Below are 15,814 nucleotides of genomic sequence, written 5' to 3' on the forward strand. Positions count from 1 at the left end.
AAAAAAGTCCCCATAATTGTTATTGATTTCCAGTTAGACTATCTTTTGGGCAAGTTAATATTTGCCGAATCACAGGCCGTATCTTAACAACTTCAACAAGTCTGAATGAACGGCCGAGATCAACATCCATATCTCCCCAGCGGCCCGTGCCGATAGCCAAACATTACAGAAGGAGGCGATGGTAGAGACGCACAGCTGACCACTTGAACCTGACGGTGCCTGAAGATCACAGATAGCGATTGGAACGTCAATCGTGTGTAGGGGCCTGACTTGATTATAAAAGCAGAGGGATGACCAGGAGATGGACATACTTTTCGCAAGTAGCCCCAACATGAAGGTACTCATTGTCTTTGCCTTGGCTCTGGCCTACGCCTCTGGATCGGCCCTGCGCTCCGGACTTGATGGTCGCATCACCCGCGGCGAGGATGCCCGCGAGGATCAGTTCCCCTACCAGGTGGGACTATCCCTGAAGATCGGCTCCTCCTCGGCCTGGTGCGGAGGTTCTCTGATCGGACACGAGTGGGTTCTGACCGCCGCTCACTGCACTGATGGGTAAGTGACTTCTAGAGCTTGGAAACCGGATCCCTTTCTGACAATTCCACTCCCACGCTGTAGTGTTGACTCCGTCGAGGTTTACCTGGGCAGCACTGTCCGCGACAGCCCTAAGGTTAAGCACCACGTTGCCAAGAAGGACATCATCATCCACGCCGACTGGAACAGCCGCACTCTGCGCAACGACATCTCCCTGATCCGCATCCCGCACGTCGACTACAGCGCCGCCATCCACAACGTGGAGCTGTCCCGTAGCGATGCCTCCTATGACGGTGATGAGGTGATCGCCTCCGGCTGGGGCCGCACCTCAGACTCTGCTTCCGGCGTTGCTGCCCGCCTCCAGTACGCCCACATGAAGGTCATCTCCAACTCCCAGTGCAAGAGGACCTACTCCTCCACCATCCGTGACTCGAACATCTGTGTCTCCACCCCTGCTGGTGTCTCCACCTGCAACGGCGACTCTGGTGGCCCATTGGTTCTGGCCTCCGACAAGGTCCAGGTTGGTCTGACCTCTTTCGGATCCTCTGCTGGTTGCGAGAAGGAGTACCCCGCTGTGTTCACCCGTGTGTCCAGCTACCGCGACTGGATCAAGGATCACACTGGCATCTAAGTCAATCTGAATAAAAAATTGATAGTTCCGCAAAATAAAAAATGTCTTTGAAATTATAGAAAATATTACCGATCCCTAGCCATATAAGAGAATAACTAGCCATGGTTTAAATCTCTTAAAATGTAACCTTCTTTATTGGTAATCATTACTCTTCCAGTCGCTCTCTGACTTCGAAACAGACGTTCCACTCCTCGCCATTTGACTTTAAAATTTAATTTCGATAGACTTCCTACAGATCAATAATCATATTATCATTTAGGCCTCCATTTTGCAGAGTTACTCTTTCGCCATAAACATTTGGAATGTGTGTGGGTGGTGTATATATAATTAACATTTATACAATATACATTGATTTGAATCATATTTTTTTTTTAGATTTAGTTTCGTTTTGATTTCATTCCATTTCATTTTTTCATATTTATATTAATTTAATTGTTTGTCTTTTTATTAAATAGTAAAGAGCGACTTTTACGGACTAACATTATCATTATTTTGAATACACATACAATTACACAGAATAAAAAATTTAATTTTCGTTTAAAAATATCCATTTATCAGATTACAAATATTAACTTGCATTTACTTTATAGATATACATTTTTTATCCCGCCATTCTTAGGTATTTGTGGCGGGGCACGTTTAGAGGAATAGCGCATAAAAATAACAATTATAAAAAGGTTCTCTGCATATAGGTAAAAGATATATATATATATTTTTGTTTCTTTGTTTGTTTGTTTGACTCTATATAGATTTAATAGTTAGTTAGGGTTTCTCACTTAGTTTGTAAAACGTTTTCAACTTTTTACAATTGTCGGCAATGTAGTAATAAATATATTTATATATAATTTGGACTCTTTGTTAGGTTCTTGTGGTTCACCATGCGCAGCATTACATATTTGGATTATATCTCGTTTTAGTTTAATTGGTGTATATGTTGTGTGTGTAGTATGTGTTGAGTTTTGTTTGGCGCCTAGTTAAAATACATACGAAATAACACTAAACTAGCAAAAATGATTATAATACAAAAGCAAACGAACAAATAAGTACACGATTGGCTGGCGGTGCTGTTCCAAGTGGTTGAAATGATTCGGCGGTTCATCCGATGATTTTCTGGCTGCTGCTGTAATTGTCGTTGTTGTGATGTTTGGAGTCGTTGTTGTTGTTGCTGTTGTTGTTGCTGCTGCTCCTCCTCTTGCTGGTGCTGCAGAAATTGCTGCTGCACCACGAGCCAAAGCCATTCATTGTCGCCCGTGCTGTCGCTCCCGTTGCCGGTGTTATTAATCAACACCAGCAAATCCTTGGCTGCCCTCAATGGCCTTGATGAGCTTGTCCTTCAGCTGCAGGTAGCCCTCGTAGGGTGGCAAGTCCAGGCGATTAAAGCTGCAAAAAAAAATGATGGTCCTATTAGGATACACTCTAGTAACTCCAAAGAACTAATCCCATACCAGGTATGCGCCCTTGGATAGTTGTTGGGTGTGCCCCACTTTTCGATAGTGAACATTTGGGGACCATTGGAGCCGTACAGCTCCTTGAAACCATTCATGGGCACACGCGATGTACCAGTGACGAACTGCAGCAGTCTCGAACGCATCTCGTTCGAAAAGGAGAGCACTGCTCGCCAGAACCACTGGATTATGATGTGGTTCATGTGGTAATCGCCCTTGTAGAGCGTATTCTCGCGCCAGTCCCGCACATCGATGTTCTGAATGCCGCACATCAGCAGCTCCAGCTCGTGCTCGTCAAAGATCTTGATCAGATTCAGGGGGATGATCGAGCCAAAGCCGTCCAGGAACACGGACATCTGCTCCTTGACGCGCGCCACGAAACGCCATTCAATAACGAGTCTGAATGGAATGAATGGATAGTCAGTGTCATGAAAGTATTTAAAATTATTCTATAAACCCACTTGATGTATTCGTCCTTGTTTTCGTTGGTTACATCGATGTTGGCACCACCTGGCTTCAGTTCATGCTGACTCTTCTGGCCAAATACGTCCTCGTCCAGACAGAAGGTTAGCTCCAGTATCCGGGGATCGTTCTCCTTGATCCACATCAGTGAGTTGTAGTACTCGGTGTCCACAGACTCCATGTCCTTCAGGTCAATGGGCTTCTGCAGCATCATCTTGTAGAATGGACGAATGAAAAAGGCATCCAGCAGCTTGCCATGGTACACAGCCATACCAGCAATACGGCCAATGAATCTAGAGTTTTTTCAAAATATATTTTAATAAATCTATATAATTATTAATATTTAGGATCCCTTACTTGAAGTAACTTAAATGCTCTTCGTTGCACAAACCACTGCCATTGTTGATCTGCAGCGTGTAGTTATCCATGGCCGAATACTCAAAGAGACCGTAGTAGGGATTGAACATTTCCTTCGAAAGCAAGTAGAACCACTCCCTGGCAAGGCCACCATAATCTAAAAAAAAAACATTATAACATTAAAATGATTAATCGTTTTATATTTTAGAAGTGCCACTTACCTAAACCAGTCTCTCCCTCAAACTCTACCCATAATTTAGTCTTTAGTAAATCGGTCTTCGTCACCGAGCTAATGATTCGGTAAGAATCCTCCAGGATTGATGTACGGCGGATACGGATTTCAAATTTATTTGGTACGTTGGTCTAAAGATTAAACGATAATTTTAATTTAAGTTTTAAATATTTAATTACATTACTTACAGGCTTTCTAATATGACTCTTGAAATACTCGTACTTCTGCTTGTAGTCTCTGGAATAGGGCACCGCCTGACCAGCAATATTTGGATTGGAGAGGCGTGGGTCCTCCCACTGAGTGGTACGTGTGTCTAAAAAATTAAATAATTAAATTAGAAACTATTATTAATATTATTTAAATAGCACTTACTATGATCTATGTAGAATACACGTCCATCGGTGTGCACCCGCTCCTCCCAGCCCTCGGGCAAAGGTCCCAGATCATCCTCCACGCGTCGTGTCTGATTTGGCATGGGACTGGCGCGTCCATTGCGGGGATCTATCCAGGTGGTGCGACGAGCCGCATGATCAATGAAGAAGGTCCGGCCGTTGGGGGCCACCTGCATGGACCAGCGGGGCGGCAGTGCCTCCTCCTCGCCGGCAGCGTTCTGAAAGACAAGGATTAAGAGGAATCATTAACCAACCATTAATAGTAAAGTATTATCGATATATTTAAGATATTTTCTTGTGCATTCATAGGATGAAAGATAAAAGATAACATTACTTGATCCATGGGAGGCACAGCCGCGTTGTCTTCCTCGGAATTGCGTCGGGTGGACGGAGCTGAGATCTCGGAGGGATTGTGGCTGTCTGTGTGATCGGTGTCTTCATTCTAGGCATTGGTTGATGGATTATTTGATTCGTAAATGTATAGATATGCGGATGCATTGCATTGCGTGTAAATATTTGTTCGTTTTGGAAGAAACAGAAAAGAGTGTTGAAATTAAAAATAATATTTCAATTTATTTCACAAAACAAGCCACATGCAGGTACGATAAAAAAAGCACAAAATATTAGAGAATATTAGCCAGCAAACTAAAGTACACAAGAAGCTGCAACAAACAAGCATTCGAGGGCGACTCAGTCGACATGCAACATGGAGACACGGTGTGGATGCAGAGGATCTGTCGGCGGTATGGTGGTTCGCTTACCCGTGGCACTAGCTACTTCAACCCATGCCCCAACCCCATACATTGTGTGGATAAACGAAAGTGTGAGATTTTCCAAGACTGACAGATAACTCTTACGAATCTTACTTTGAAACACTGGGAGGAATGAAATCACTGGGAGGGGTAGTTGGTAGTTTAATGTTTATGGTTCTTGGGGGTTAACCGGATTAACAACTCAAACAACAAGGACAGTCAGTGGGTTAAGCTACAAGATGATGAACACGTGCTGACCAATTGTTGATGTTGGACTTGCAACTGCACCTGCAGCTGCTGGTGTCTCCGCAGTGGTTGCTGCATCTCCTGCTGCTGGCGATGATCAACATCGAGCTACAAGTGAAATGAATAGTGATTGTGGTGATCTGTATGTGTGTTTTTGTGGTGTTTGGATTTGGATGCGGATGAGTGTGTTCTAGAGGGATAGCTAACCAATATTCTAGTCTGCTGCTGCTGCTGCTGTCGCTGCTGATGCTGCTGGATGTGCTGGTGCATCTGCTGTCGCCGTCGCTGCTGCTGTCGTCCGGTCATGTTGCCCGCCGCTCGCCGCATCAGCACGTTGGTCAGGGCTATGTCTGGAACACCGGGCGCCAGGCGCACCGGCCGGAGATCGTTCTGCAGGCTGGTCGCTGAGATTTCGGGCTGCCTAACGGCGACAGGATGTCGCAGGGAATTGTAAACAAAACTGAGTGGTCAGAAGAGACAGAGGATTAGAAGCTGTTTGGAGGGAAGAATGCCCCGCTGAGAAATACAGCCGATTGGTGGAAGGACTTGATTTGGAATCGGGGCACAGACGACAACACACAGACAGAAGGGCAGGAGGTCAGGAGCTGGGGAGCTACTAAACACTGGACCACTAAACAAATATTAACCTGGCATTGTCCACAGCTGGATCGGGTTCTGGTTCTGGTTGTGGACCATTGGAATTGATGAGGTCGACGGGGATTCCATGGAAGTCGGCCGTTGCCGGTGTCGGTGTCAGGGGTTCTGAGATTGGATTGTCTGTGGGTGTGGTTGAGGCGGCTGTCGGTGTTGTTGGTGTTGTGGCATTGTTATTGTCCTCTAGACTAATGATGTCCTATATACACATGGGTGAGGGTTTATTAATAAATGGAGCTGGCTAATGGAAGGGAGTGAAGCCTACATGATTCTCCATAAAAATAAAAAATAAAAAATGAAAAAGATTCCCTAAAAACTAGCAATACTCTTAAAAGTAATTCGAGATATGATTTCTTTACAAATATGCGGTTCAGGTACAAGTTCCTATCGAGAATATCACAAGTTTGCGCGGTTTGTTCGCCATCCGGATGCGGTGGCTGGAGCTCCACATTGTCCACCTCCACCACATCCTCCTCCTCATCATCTGGCTCTCCCTCCTCCTCCTCCTCCTCGTCATCATCCCTTTCATGCACCTCGCCACAGTGCAGGCAATTGGCCTGATTCCCATCCGCATCCTCGTTGCTGGTCTCGTCGTCGTCGTCGCTGGCCAATGCCTCCATTTGGGCAGCATTCCTCGACCTCTAAGCTTGGTTCAGTGTACAGTTTTGGTTATTGGGTTAGTCGGTGCAGAGTGTGTGTGTGTGTGCGTTGTGTAATGATGTGTGTATTGAGAGTGTGTGAAGTGTGTCGATGGAGGAAAATTAAGAGATATCATGCACGAAAATCAAGTCACTTGCTCATCACACATGCATTAAAGTTCTAACTCTAAATAGATACGGATATAGTTTACCCTTCTTCAACGGATCAAGGCCAAAACTGTTGCAATATAAGCGATTGAGGGATTAGGGAGGCTCCTTGACTTACCGCCGATCGTCCCGACTCCGTTTCATCCACGCTGATGTGAAAGCGTCTCTGGAAGTCCGAGCCCAGTTGGTCTGACGCCTGGTTGAGGTTGGTGTTTAAGCTGGAAGAGGGTATAACATCATCCCCTATGTCTGAGGAAGGAATTCAAATACTTACACAGTTGGTCGCTCCCACTGCGTTGTCCTGGCCGTGTGATTCACATAATAAGTCCGTCCATTGGCATCCTGTCGCTCCTCCCAGCCAGCCGGCAACGAATCGTGACCGCCACTGGCAAACGGATGCTATGGAATTGCATTTATTTTTATATTTTTTATTAAAAAATAATTTACGGAAACTCACTGGCTGGGCGTTGGTCTCGCCCGCCGAGTCGGCCTCCACACGCTCCCACTCGCCATCGCTGTTGCCGCTGGAGGGTTCGCTTTGTTCCCGGGTCTCCCGGATGAAGGCATGATAGATCCGCAGGGTGCCCTTGATGCGGGATTTGGCGCTGTGTTTTTTTGGGGAAGAGGAGCAGAGAACGGTTAGAAAGGGGCGGTAATAGAGGGGCAGTTACAGGTAGACCGCCACACAACAAACGCACAGGGTTTAAAAACAATAAGTATTAGACTAAAGCGTTAACTAAAAATAGACACAACCCAAAAGCAAATACACAAAGGCAGATACTACACTAGTGGGGGGTTACAGTGCGTTTCAAGGCACTTAAAACAGCTTTAAAACAGGTACTGTGTAGAGCAACATACATAAAAATAATAAAAACAAAGAAGCCACTAAAACTCTAAGATACTAGATAGTCTTGAGGAGCCTTCACCAATCTATCTATCAGATTTGGATAATCATTTTTGTTTTTTTTTGGTTCATAATTAGATTTATGTCTATTATGGTTGTTGTGTGTTGTTGTAAATCAACTGAAATAAAAGGAACAAAATCAAACTGCAAATGATATAAACCTACCCTACTGACCTGCGCGGGCGCAGAGTGTAGCTTTGTTCGCCGATGGTGCGACCCTCCTGCTCGGTGGGCAGATTCACCAGGGTCAGCTCGACCATGCCCAGGAAGTCGTCGCGTGTCAGACGATTCTCGTCAAATACTTGAAAGACGAGCTTATGCTCAGAGGGTTTAACCTGTTAAGTGAAGGGATAGTCAGTTTTCTCTAAAAGTTATGAGGTTAAAGGTTAAAACTTACTCTGAATATGAACTCTTCATTCCAAATGGGGTTTAAAGTCTGTGGGAGGAAGTAGAATGATTAGTTTTTCTTTATCTTAAGAGGGTTTCTAACAGAAGATATCTATGAATTAGTCATAAAGTAACTTTTGTAGATATAGTCTGTGGTTTACTTTTCTAATCAAGGCTAGTACTACATAGTTATAGATTAAAGTTCATGCTAAGCTCACCTTCTTTTTGGTTTTCGTCAACACAGAGTCAATATTAATATCACCGTTGATTGTGTTCAAATCGATTCTGACATACGGATCGCTATGAAATAATAAGAGATGTTAGCCAAGATCTACTTACAATTGGTCTAATTAGTCTAATTCACTTACCTGGCACCGAAAATGTCCTTCTTGGCCAGCGACTGCCCACTGAGGACAACGATTCGCAGGTGACACGAGTCGCCAGAGTCGTTCTGTAAAGAAAAAAAATGGGAAAAATTAGCAAAGTACTTGTCATACTTGTCGAGTGGACACTCTTGGGCACGCATCGTTGGATGAAAACAGTAGGCCTGGCTGGCTGGGTGGGCTTGTATTGAAAGTAAATAAGCCTCCTCGTAGTGGCACGACTGCAGCCCATGCGGCGTATACTTAATGTCCGTGATTACGCATACGCCGCATATGCCACGCCGCGAGTCGAGTTCTGCAAACACTCTACCTCTCATTATGAATGCTCTCTGAAGGATCTCTGGTATTATACAGTTGCGTGCATAATTGTTTTTCCGTTCGCGGCTAGATAATTTCCAGGACCTTGACACAAGGACCTCTCCTGGCCTCCACAACGGAAGTTCAAGAGAGTCATCACAGTGCACCGAATGTGGCCCGAAAACTTGAACTGAATTGTGATTCATTTTGTGGGCCTTGGGCTCTCGTTTCACAGAAATGTGGTTTGTTTCATGTTGCGGCCGGGCTTGCAGTTGGCATTTCGGGGCTGCAAAATACAATTTGGGGCGAATCTCCTTTGATGCCATCTCTCTGTGGAGTCGGATTTTTGGCTTTAAAAGGAAGGAAAAACGAAGCTAATTGAGGGAGAAGCCTCGAACTCAAAACCTAACCAAGTTTAAAGCTCCCAAAAACACAGAACACCTGCCAAGAGCGGTCAAGCAGCAAAGTTTCTGCATTCCTGAAAGTTAAACAAAAGCCATTTTATCTACTCATCTCCATCATCGACGCTGAGAGCCAGCACTTGTGTCCATTAAAAGGCTTTTCCCATGAAATATTCAATTTGCCGACATTGTTTATAAAGTGAAGAGCCCCCAGCACACCCCCAACCACCAGTAGTATCTGACCAGACGGGCGCCATATCCATGTCCCGACTGGCGTATCAGATATCAGTGGGTCGCATGTTGCGGCTGCTTGTTTGGCGGCCACACAACGACCCTGACAGAGTCCCCCCCCCCCCCCCCTTTTGAATTTACATGTATGTCGGGTAGTGTACCAAGAGGAACTACTCTATTCCATGCGGTATTCTGTGTTTGTTCCCATTTTTGTGACTGGCAGCCAGTTCCGCCTTTTTCCCATGAACTTGTACTATTGATTTTCACAACCCAACCGGGTCCGGGGGGGTTCTGGGGTGGCGGACTCTTTAAAATAGTTGCGGCTTTTCCCACTTGTGCAATAATTAAATGTACTACCAGTGGATGGGACCAGATCGACCCTGTCGATGAGCAATAACTATAATGTGGATATTCCAAATGGCATTCATTTTATCGACAATAATAAAGCAACTTAATTGTCAATATTCCAGAAGGGAAATATATTATTATAATTTTCATTATATTCTTATAATATATCTCACTTTTCTTAAAAACTTGACAAAGTTTTAAGGTTAATAAAGCTCCAATCAATCAGCCAAAATGGCAGTGTCCTTGGTCTCCAAGGCCCCTATTCTGGGCCACCCCGGGCAGCTGTCACTGTTCTCCCCCATCTGGAATAAAAGACTGAGACCCGTAACCCGTGGCTGGCATTAAATTGATTTTTTAGACATTAAATCTCAGCTTTGGCTAAGAACGCGAGAAATTAGCTTAGAACTGTTCTTGCGGTTTAGGCTTGTTGGCCGGGGGGATTAATGAGGTCGGCTGGGGAAAAGGGTTCTAATTAAAAAGGAAATTCTGACATTAAAAACCACTAGTAGTACTAGCTTTTTGGTTTTACTTCCCATAATCACAATCTATAATCACACACTTTCCACTGATAAGCCTTCTCTTAGCCAGCCTCATTATCAAATATTAACTTTCAACATGTGACATCCAGCTAAGGCCTTTCGCTCTTTTATTTCAAATAGTTTTCTTCCGATTTTATTGGTCATGCCAACTGAATGAATAATAATTATAAAAATATATATACATATACATATGTGAGTAATCATTCAACTCGTCGCTGATAAGCTTTAGCTATGGGTGTGTGGCAGATACTTTTATACAAACAAATAAAGAGAGAGAGACATTGGTAGCCAAAATAAGTCAAGGTTCTCTCGACGGAAGCCCATTTTGGTTTTTTCTTAACGTTTTTCGTCTACTGTTTAAACAGACGGCTTTAACTGATACGATAATAAATACGGAGCACAAGCCAACGACCAAGTTAAACAAGCCAGAATATCAATTGTAATTTTAATGCGCACATGCTGGAAATGCTGGAGAAAAAATCATTTCCCAGGGACGGGGTACAGGGCTACAGGGAGGTCGAAAGGGGGCTTAGTGACTGCCATTAACCTAATTGATTGGTTGTCGCCTCTTTACTTATCACAATACTCAAAGGTCAATGCAAATTCATTACACAAATTGACACTGTTTCATGCATTTGGGTTAGATTGATGGATATTTTCTTTAAATTTCATAAAAAAAATTGAACAAAGATATATATCTATCTATCTATGACGTTCACAAAAGAAAGGCTTTTGTTATCTTTAAGATAAAAATTATTTATAAATTGAAATATGTATCTATGTACATATTTTTTATAATTAATTGATTCTGAGAATAATGCTTGACCGCTCATGAACTTTTTTTTGAGGAAAGAATAAACTTCTTTTTTTATCATTAACTGATATATGATTTTTATAATAAATTTATGTGTAATATATTTAATATTTATAATATTCTTAAGGATTTAACATTTTTACAGCTTTTTTTAAAATAAAAAACCACTACTTTTAAAGGTTTAAAGACAAATAAGGCTTTTAAAAAAGAGGTTTTCTAGTCTTTCTAGTCTATAACTTAATTGTTTAATGATATGGTTTTTTTAAAGGGGTTTTCCAGTCTAGAAATTTGAGAAAATGGAAAAATTGTCTTTTCATAATTTTATAGCTTAATCAGTCAGGAATTAATAATACAGAAATGCTATAAAAAAAATTCCTAATACGAAATTTTTAAGGTTTAATTATTTTTGTATTTATAGACGTTATTCTACTTTTTCTTGCAATCTTTCTATTTAAATTTGTCTATTTTTTAAAATTTTTTAAAAGTTTTTTTCCTAGTACTTTTTTTTTAAAGCAAAAGCTCTTAAATTTCATCCTAGTTTCTTCAGAATTTCAGCATGAATCTATTTATCTCAAAAACCAACTAAAAATATAGATACAAAATTTTTAAAAATTTTAAAACTTAAATATTAAGAAAACTATGTTATGTATGTAAGGTTTTTTAGTTTTAAGGATCGAGATTCATCATTTTTCTTTGTTTTTAATAACACAGGACGACAGCAAAAAATCTCAACGATAATAACTATAATTAATACGTTAATAAACCTTTAATATTTCTTTCAGTTAAGTTCCTTCAATTCCAGCAACTAGACTAGAAAACCCCCTTAAGTAGCCGCCCAAAAAAATAAATCTTATAATATTTCCTTGGGTTTGAAACCCCCCTTTTTTAAAATCCTCCTTAAAACCCCGCCACACTGATCCGGAAAATCGCCCCAAAAAAACAACAGCGATCGAGGAGAAACCTTGGTGACGAAGGGAGGCACGTGAGGCACTTCAAAGGCGGCTCAATTAGCGGATGAAGAAAATGAGCACAACCACACACATTGACACACACTCACACAGACACAGACTTGGCTCATTTGCATATGTACCATTTTACACGTACTTGAGGAGCTCTCTTGAACTGAATTCAGTTACTTACATCGGTGTTATTGTATCCATGGATTTGGCCATCTTCGCTCGTCACCGATGGCGATGTGGTTGTTGATTCGGCCATTTTGATTTTAATTTCGATATTATTCACTGATATATTCACGATTTTTGATTGTGGTTCGTATTTGAGTTTGTGTTAATTTATCGAACGCGCCTCTCCAAGTAATTTAAACAACAAATTGTTGCGGCTATAAAAATATGGAAACTCGTATTTGTATTTTTTTTTTTCGGTTATAACTGAACCAAACAAGTTATCCAAAAGGAATCTATATATCTGTTATTGTTTCAAAATATATATATATTCTTTGGAATGCGAGCTTTTTTATGCTGCAAGCTGGGGCTGCAGATTGCGACAAAAAAAGAGGAACAGGTTTCACAACAATTGTCGTTGAGGTTTTATTTATTTTATGTTTATTGCGAATACGTCATGGATTGGAGTAGGGACTAGGGACTAGGCCTGGCGGCACATTTCTTCATGGGGCGTCACATTCACATTAGAGGTCGGCAAGGGGGGGAAACACATTTTTGGCATGCATGACTAATAGGGCGCCCAGAAGCAAAAAGAGAGCGCCACGAATTTCAGAAATCTCGGTACTTTTCGATGGCAGATCTTCAGCACAAATACGTACAAAATATTTACATTTGATTTTTTTTTTTTATTTATATAATTAACACATTTCAGGGGTACCGCGATGCATTAGACCATAATAAATTTATTTATATTTTTCTTTCATATGTGTGTGTATGTTTGTGTGTTTGTATAGGGTATAGGGTGTACACTTAATATTTATAATTCAATTATTCACTTATTTATCTTTTATTAACGGCCCTAAGCGATAGAAACAATAACAACAATAACAAACACGGGAGCAGCACACGGACACTATTGCGAAAACATGTTCTGCGTAAATTTATCTCTCCTTCTCGCTCGCTCCCGCAACGACGATTGGGAGTGCTGTGAGCGAGTGTGCGAGTGTGGGTGCGAGTGAGAGCGCAACAGCAACACTTGTCGGCCGCAGCTCGAATTTGGGGCTTTGGCGTTCTAAGGTAAAATGAAAGCAGCTCCCCCAACAGCAGTGTGACCAAGTTGTCATTTAGCCAAAAAAGCCAAATGATGAGCTTTATGATAAGTTTATCACCAACATCAGAATTTCCGAGAAATTATATTTAATATTAAAAAATGTAAATTAATATTAATATTAAATTGTAAATAATTAATGTTGTCTAGGTATTGTAACACAATATCTAACCCCTTTAAAAAAAATACTAGATATTATCATTCACTTTAGAAACTTGTCAACACTGTCACTGGTTAAAGCTATCAGATGGAGCGAAAGCTTTTCACACTCTTCCCCCTATGAGACAGCTGTGCTCGCGAACAAGTGTCCAATGAAAAACAAAACAAAAAACAGCTGATCGGCTGAGTATCTTGTATCTGCTGCTGCTGCAGTTTGGGATCTTTGCCGCGCAAGCTTAAAACAGCCACCCATTTGGAAGCTAAGTAGCGTGTCGTCAATTATAATTGACATTTGACTTACTGACGTAATAAATGCAAATAAAATTAACCGCTTGTAAGTAGCAAACTGTTGACTGATAAGCGGGCCATTAAAAGCTATTCCGAGCCAAAAGAAGTGACGTATGTGACAGGTACTTCGATTAGTGGACGTCATCGAGCCGCCGGCGTGTGACGTGCGAATTGGATTAAAAAAATGCCGGCGAGAGCTCAATTAGCAGGCCACTGACACAAGTGCTCTAATGAAGATAAATCAGCCACCCCCCTTTCTGCCTCACTTTCTAGGGAAATTCCTCAAATTCTGACAGCCTCTAAATGAGTTAGGCAAACAACATTCGGACGCCGCTCATGGAAAGCGAACTGAAGCCAATTTACGCACATTCCCAGTCCCATTTAGCCGGCGATGGGTGTGTTGATAAATTGAATTAGGTTCGAAGATGCTGCTGGTTCACGTCTTTTGCCGAAATTCAAATAAATAAATGAATTTCCGTTCGATATTTGTTTACCCCAGCCAGCCAGCGCATTCCAGACGAGGGCCAAACAAAATGGTAAAGGCCACTTCGGACCGACTGCTTATCAGGCACTTTTTGGAGCCAACTGAAAAAAAAAGTGCAAGTATTTTCTTACTTAGTACTGACATACTATAACTATCAACTTACTTAACTGATAACCTGATTGTTGATATTGGAAAATTGTGCCAATGTCAACTATCTTATCGTGTTTTTAAACTATCTTATATAGTTTCAAAAAGATACCTTTATAATTTAAAACTTCTCACCTCCAACCACCCATGTAAGCAACAGGTGGATCTCATTCCGATCTCGAGTGAATAGAATCTGTGGGGCCCCATCTACACCATTCAGCTGTTTGCCATTCGGCAACTTTCTGATTAGATTACCCGAGAAAACATCGTAAAAATAGAGAAACGAATATAAGCCCCAGGGCGCTGATAAGGCCAACCAAAATCCCCCCTAGCGTAAGTGCTTCAGTCAACTTTCCCTGCACTTGTGGCTCTGTAATCTACAGTGAGGCAAAATATATATTTTTGAGACATTGGGAGAGCTTTAAGATTATGTTTCAGAATGATTCAATTGGGAAAAGTATGCCCACACCCCGGGAATTAATGACTTACCACTGCTGCCAACGATCGACGTGGCGTGTGTCCGTTTCCAAACTCCATCCGCGTCTGCTGTTGTCCTGCAACCGAGGCAGCCCGCCTGCGGGGCGGCGGTCGGGGCACATCACCTCCGCCGGATGCTGAGGTGGAAGAGGTGGCGGCGGCCACAGCGGCCACTGAGCCGCTGGAACGTGCCGACATTGTTTTTCGCGAAGAAACTGCAACGGAAGATGAAGAAAATGGGGCAGAGTGTTAGTGCAACGGAGGCGGAAGTGCAAATTAAGCGACAAAAAAAGACACGGGGCGAGAAGGAGGAGGTGGAGGCTGCGACAAGGCCACACAGCCAAAGTGAAGAAGTAAGAAAGGCAAGACCAGACAACAAAGAGGAGGGCCCAACAAAGTGCACAATGGAACGGTACTTGAACTAGATGCTATCGCCCTCTCTCCCACCGGCCCGCACAAAAGCCAAACATTTTCTTTTGACAAGCTGGATGTGCGGCATGCGGCATGAGGCACGGGGCATGGGGGCATGGGGCATGCGGCATGAAGCGGGTGTAATTAGCCAAGCGCAAAGGGTTCAACGCCATGTCTCGGCTTCTCGGTGATGTTAGCATAAACCGTAAAGTCAGAGAGTCATTTCTCGCTATGGTTTTCCACTTACGTTAGCACACACACGCACACACTCGGACGCCGCCTTGTCACTATAATTTCGCCTGAATTATGTATATATTTTGTGCTGTAAATATGCGCAGGTGTGTGTGTGTAGGCTCGCCTTTACTTTATCCACTATGAGCGGAAAATCATCACGTACATCTTTTCACACGGCTTTTCGCTTCTGATTCACTTCTATCAGCCGCCCGATAAAAAACTTAGCTACCGCGCACGCCCTCACTGCCGATCCTGGGCTGTGGCTGGCTCAATAAAACACACACACCTTGATTAATTAAAAACAATAATTAAAAAACGGAACGGGATCCAAAATACACGGATAAACGACGGCGACGGTGAGAACTAAAGTGTCAGTGTGACCGGAGCGTGAGAACTTTCAAATGCCGCCGTCCCTAGCATCAATTCTAGTTGAATTTTTTGGACGACAAATTTAAATTTCACAAGTAATCAATTAGAATTTAGTTAAATTAAACAATAAATTATAAAAATATATCTATTAGACATCATGAATCACTCCATTAAAGGTGACAATCATGACAAGTGCCACGCACC

The 15,814-nt window shown here is 42.4% G+C and overlaps 2 protein-coding genes across 8 annotated transcripts; one reads left to right on the top strand and one right to left on the bottom strand.

Moving 5' to 3' along the window:
• The first annotated feature begins 298 nt into the window (after window positions 1–298).
• Window positions 299–1,175, top strand: LOC108128317 (serine protease 1-like). The gene is made up of 2 exons (XM_017245827.3): window positions 299–552; window positions 616–1,175. Exons 1-2 carry the CDS (start codon window positions 302–304, stop codon window positions 1,160–1,162), a joined length of 798 nt encoding a protein of 265 aa, XP_017101316.2. The 5' UTR covers window positions 299–301; the 3' UTR covers window positions 1,163–1,175.
• Window positions 1,176–1,267: 92 nt separating this feature from the next.
• Window positions 1,268–15,613, bottom strand: Nedd4 (E3 ubiquitin-protein ligase Nedd4). 7 transcript variants are annotated; one of them, XM_043209636.2, is made up of 18 exons: window positions 15,255–15,613; window positions 14,609–14,811; window positions 8,168–8,250; window positions 8,018–8,099; window positions 7,810–7,848; window positions 7,578–7,747; window positions 6,966–7,113; window positions 6,783–6,907; window positions 6,627–6,726; window positions 6,062–6,343; window positions 4,385–4,492; window positions 4,031–4,268; window positions 3,847–3,971; window positions 3,648–3,789; window positions 3,427–3,583; window positions 3,069–3,362; window positions 2,608–3,006; window positions 1,268–2,542 (listed from the first exon to the last, which is right to left on the bottom strand). In XM_043209636.2, the coding sequence occupies exons 2-18, from the start codon at window positions 14,792–14,794 to the stop codon at window positions 2,440–2,442; spliced, it is 2,781 nt and encodes a 926-aa protein (XP_043065571.1). In that variant the 5' UTR covers window positions 14,795–14,811; window positions 15,255–15,613; the 3' UTR covers window positions 1,268–2,439. The 7 variants fall into 7 exon arrangements, with proteins under 7 accessions (XP_043065571.1, XP_070136640.1, XP_070136639.1 ...); XM_070280539.1 differs by lacking the exon at window positions 6,062–6,343 and having other exon boundaries at window positions 7,587–7,747; window positions 15,255–15,612; XM_070280538.1 differs by lacking the exon at window positions 6,062–6,343 and having other exon boundaries at window positions 15,255–15,611.
• Between the last annotated feature and the right edge of the window lie 201 nt (window positions 15,614–15,814).

Source organism: Drosophila bipectinata, chromosome 3L (genome assembly GCF_030179905.1).
Source record: "Drosophila bipectinata strain 14024-0381.07 chromosome 3L, DbipHiC1v2, whole genome shotgun sequence".
Taxonomy (NCBI): domain Eukaryota; kingdom Metazoa; phylum Arthropoda; class Insecta; order Diptera; family Drosophilidae; genus Drosophila; species Drosophila bipectinata.

Bases quoted from the DNA above. Each gene is read 5' to 3' on its own strand.
- LOC108128317 (XM_017245827.3), top strand. From the start codon at position 302: ATGGACATACTTTTCGCAAGTAGCCCCAACATGAAGGTACTCATTGTC. The intron at 553-615 runs GTAAGTGACTTC...CCCACGCTGTAG, and splicing joins GCCGCTCACTGCACTGATGG to TGTTGACTCCGTCGAGGTTT.
- Nedd4 (XM_043209636.2), bottom strand. From the start codon at position 14,794: ATGTCGGCACGTTCCAGCGGCTCAGTGGCCGCTGTGGCCGCCGCCACC. The intron at 3,972-4,030 runs GTAAGTGCTATT...TTAATTTTTTAG, and splicing joins TGTATTCTACATAGATCATA to ACACACGTACCACTCAGTGG. The intron at 3,007-3,068 runs GTGGGTTTATAG...CATTCCATTCAG, and splicing joins AACAAGGACGAATACATCAA to ACTCGTTATTGAATGGCGTT.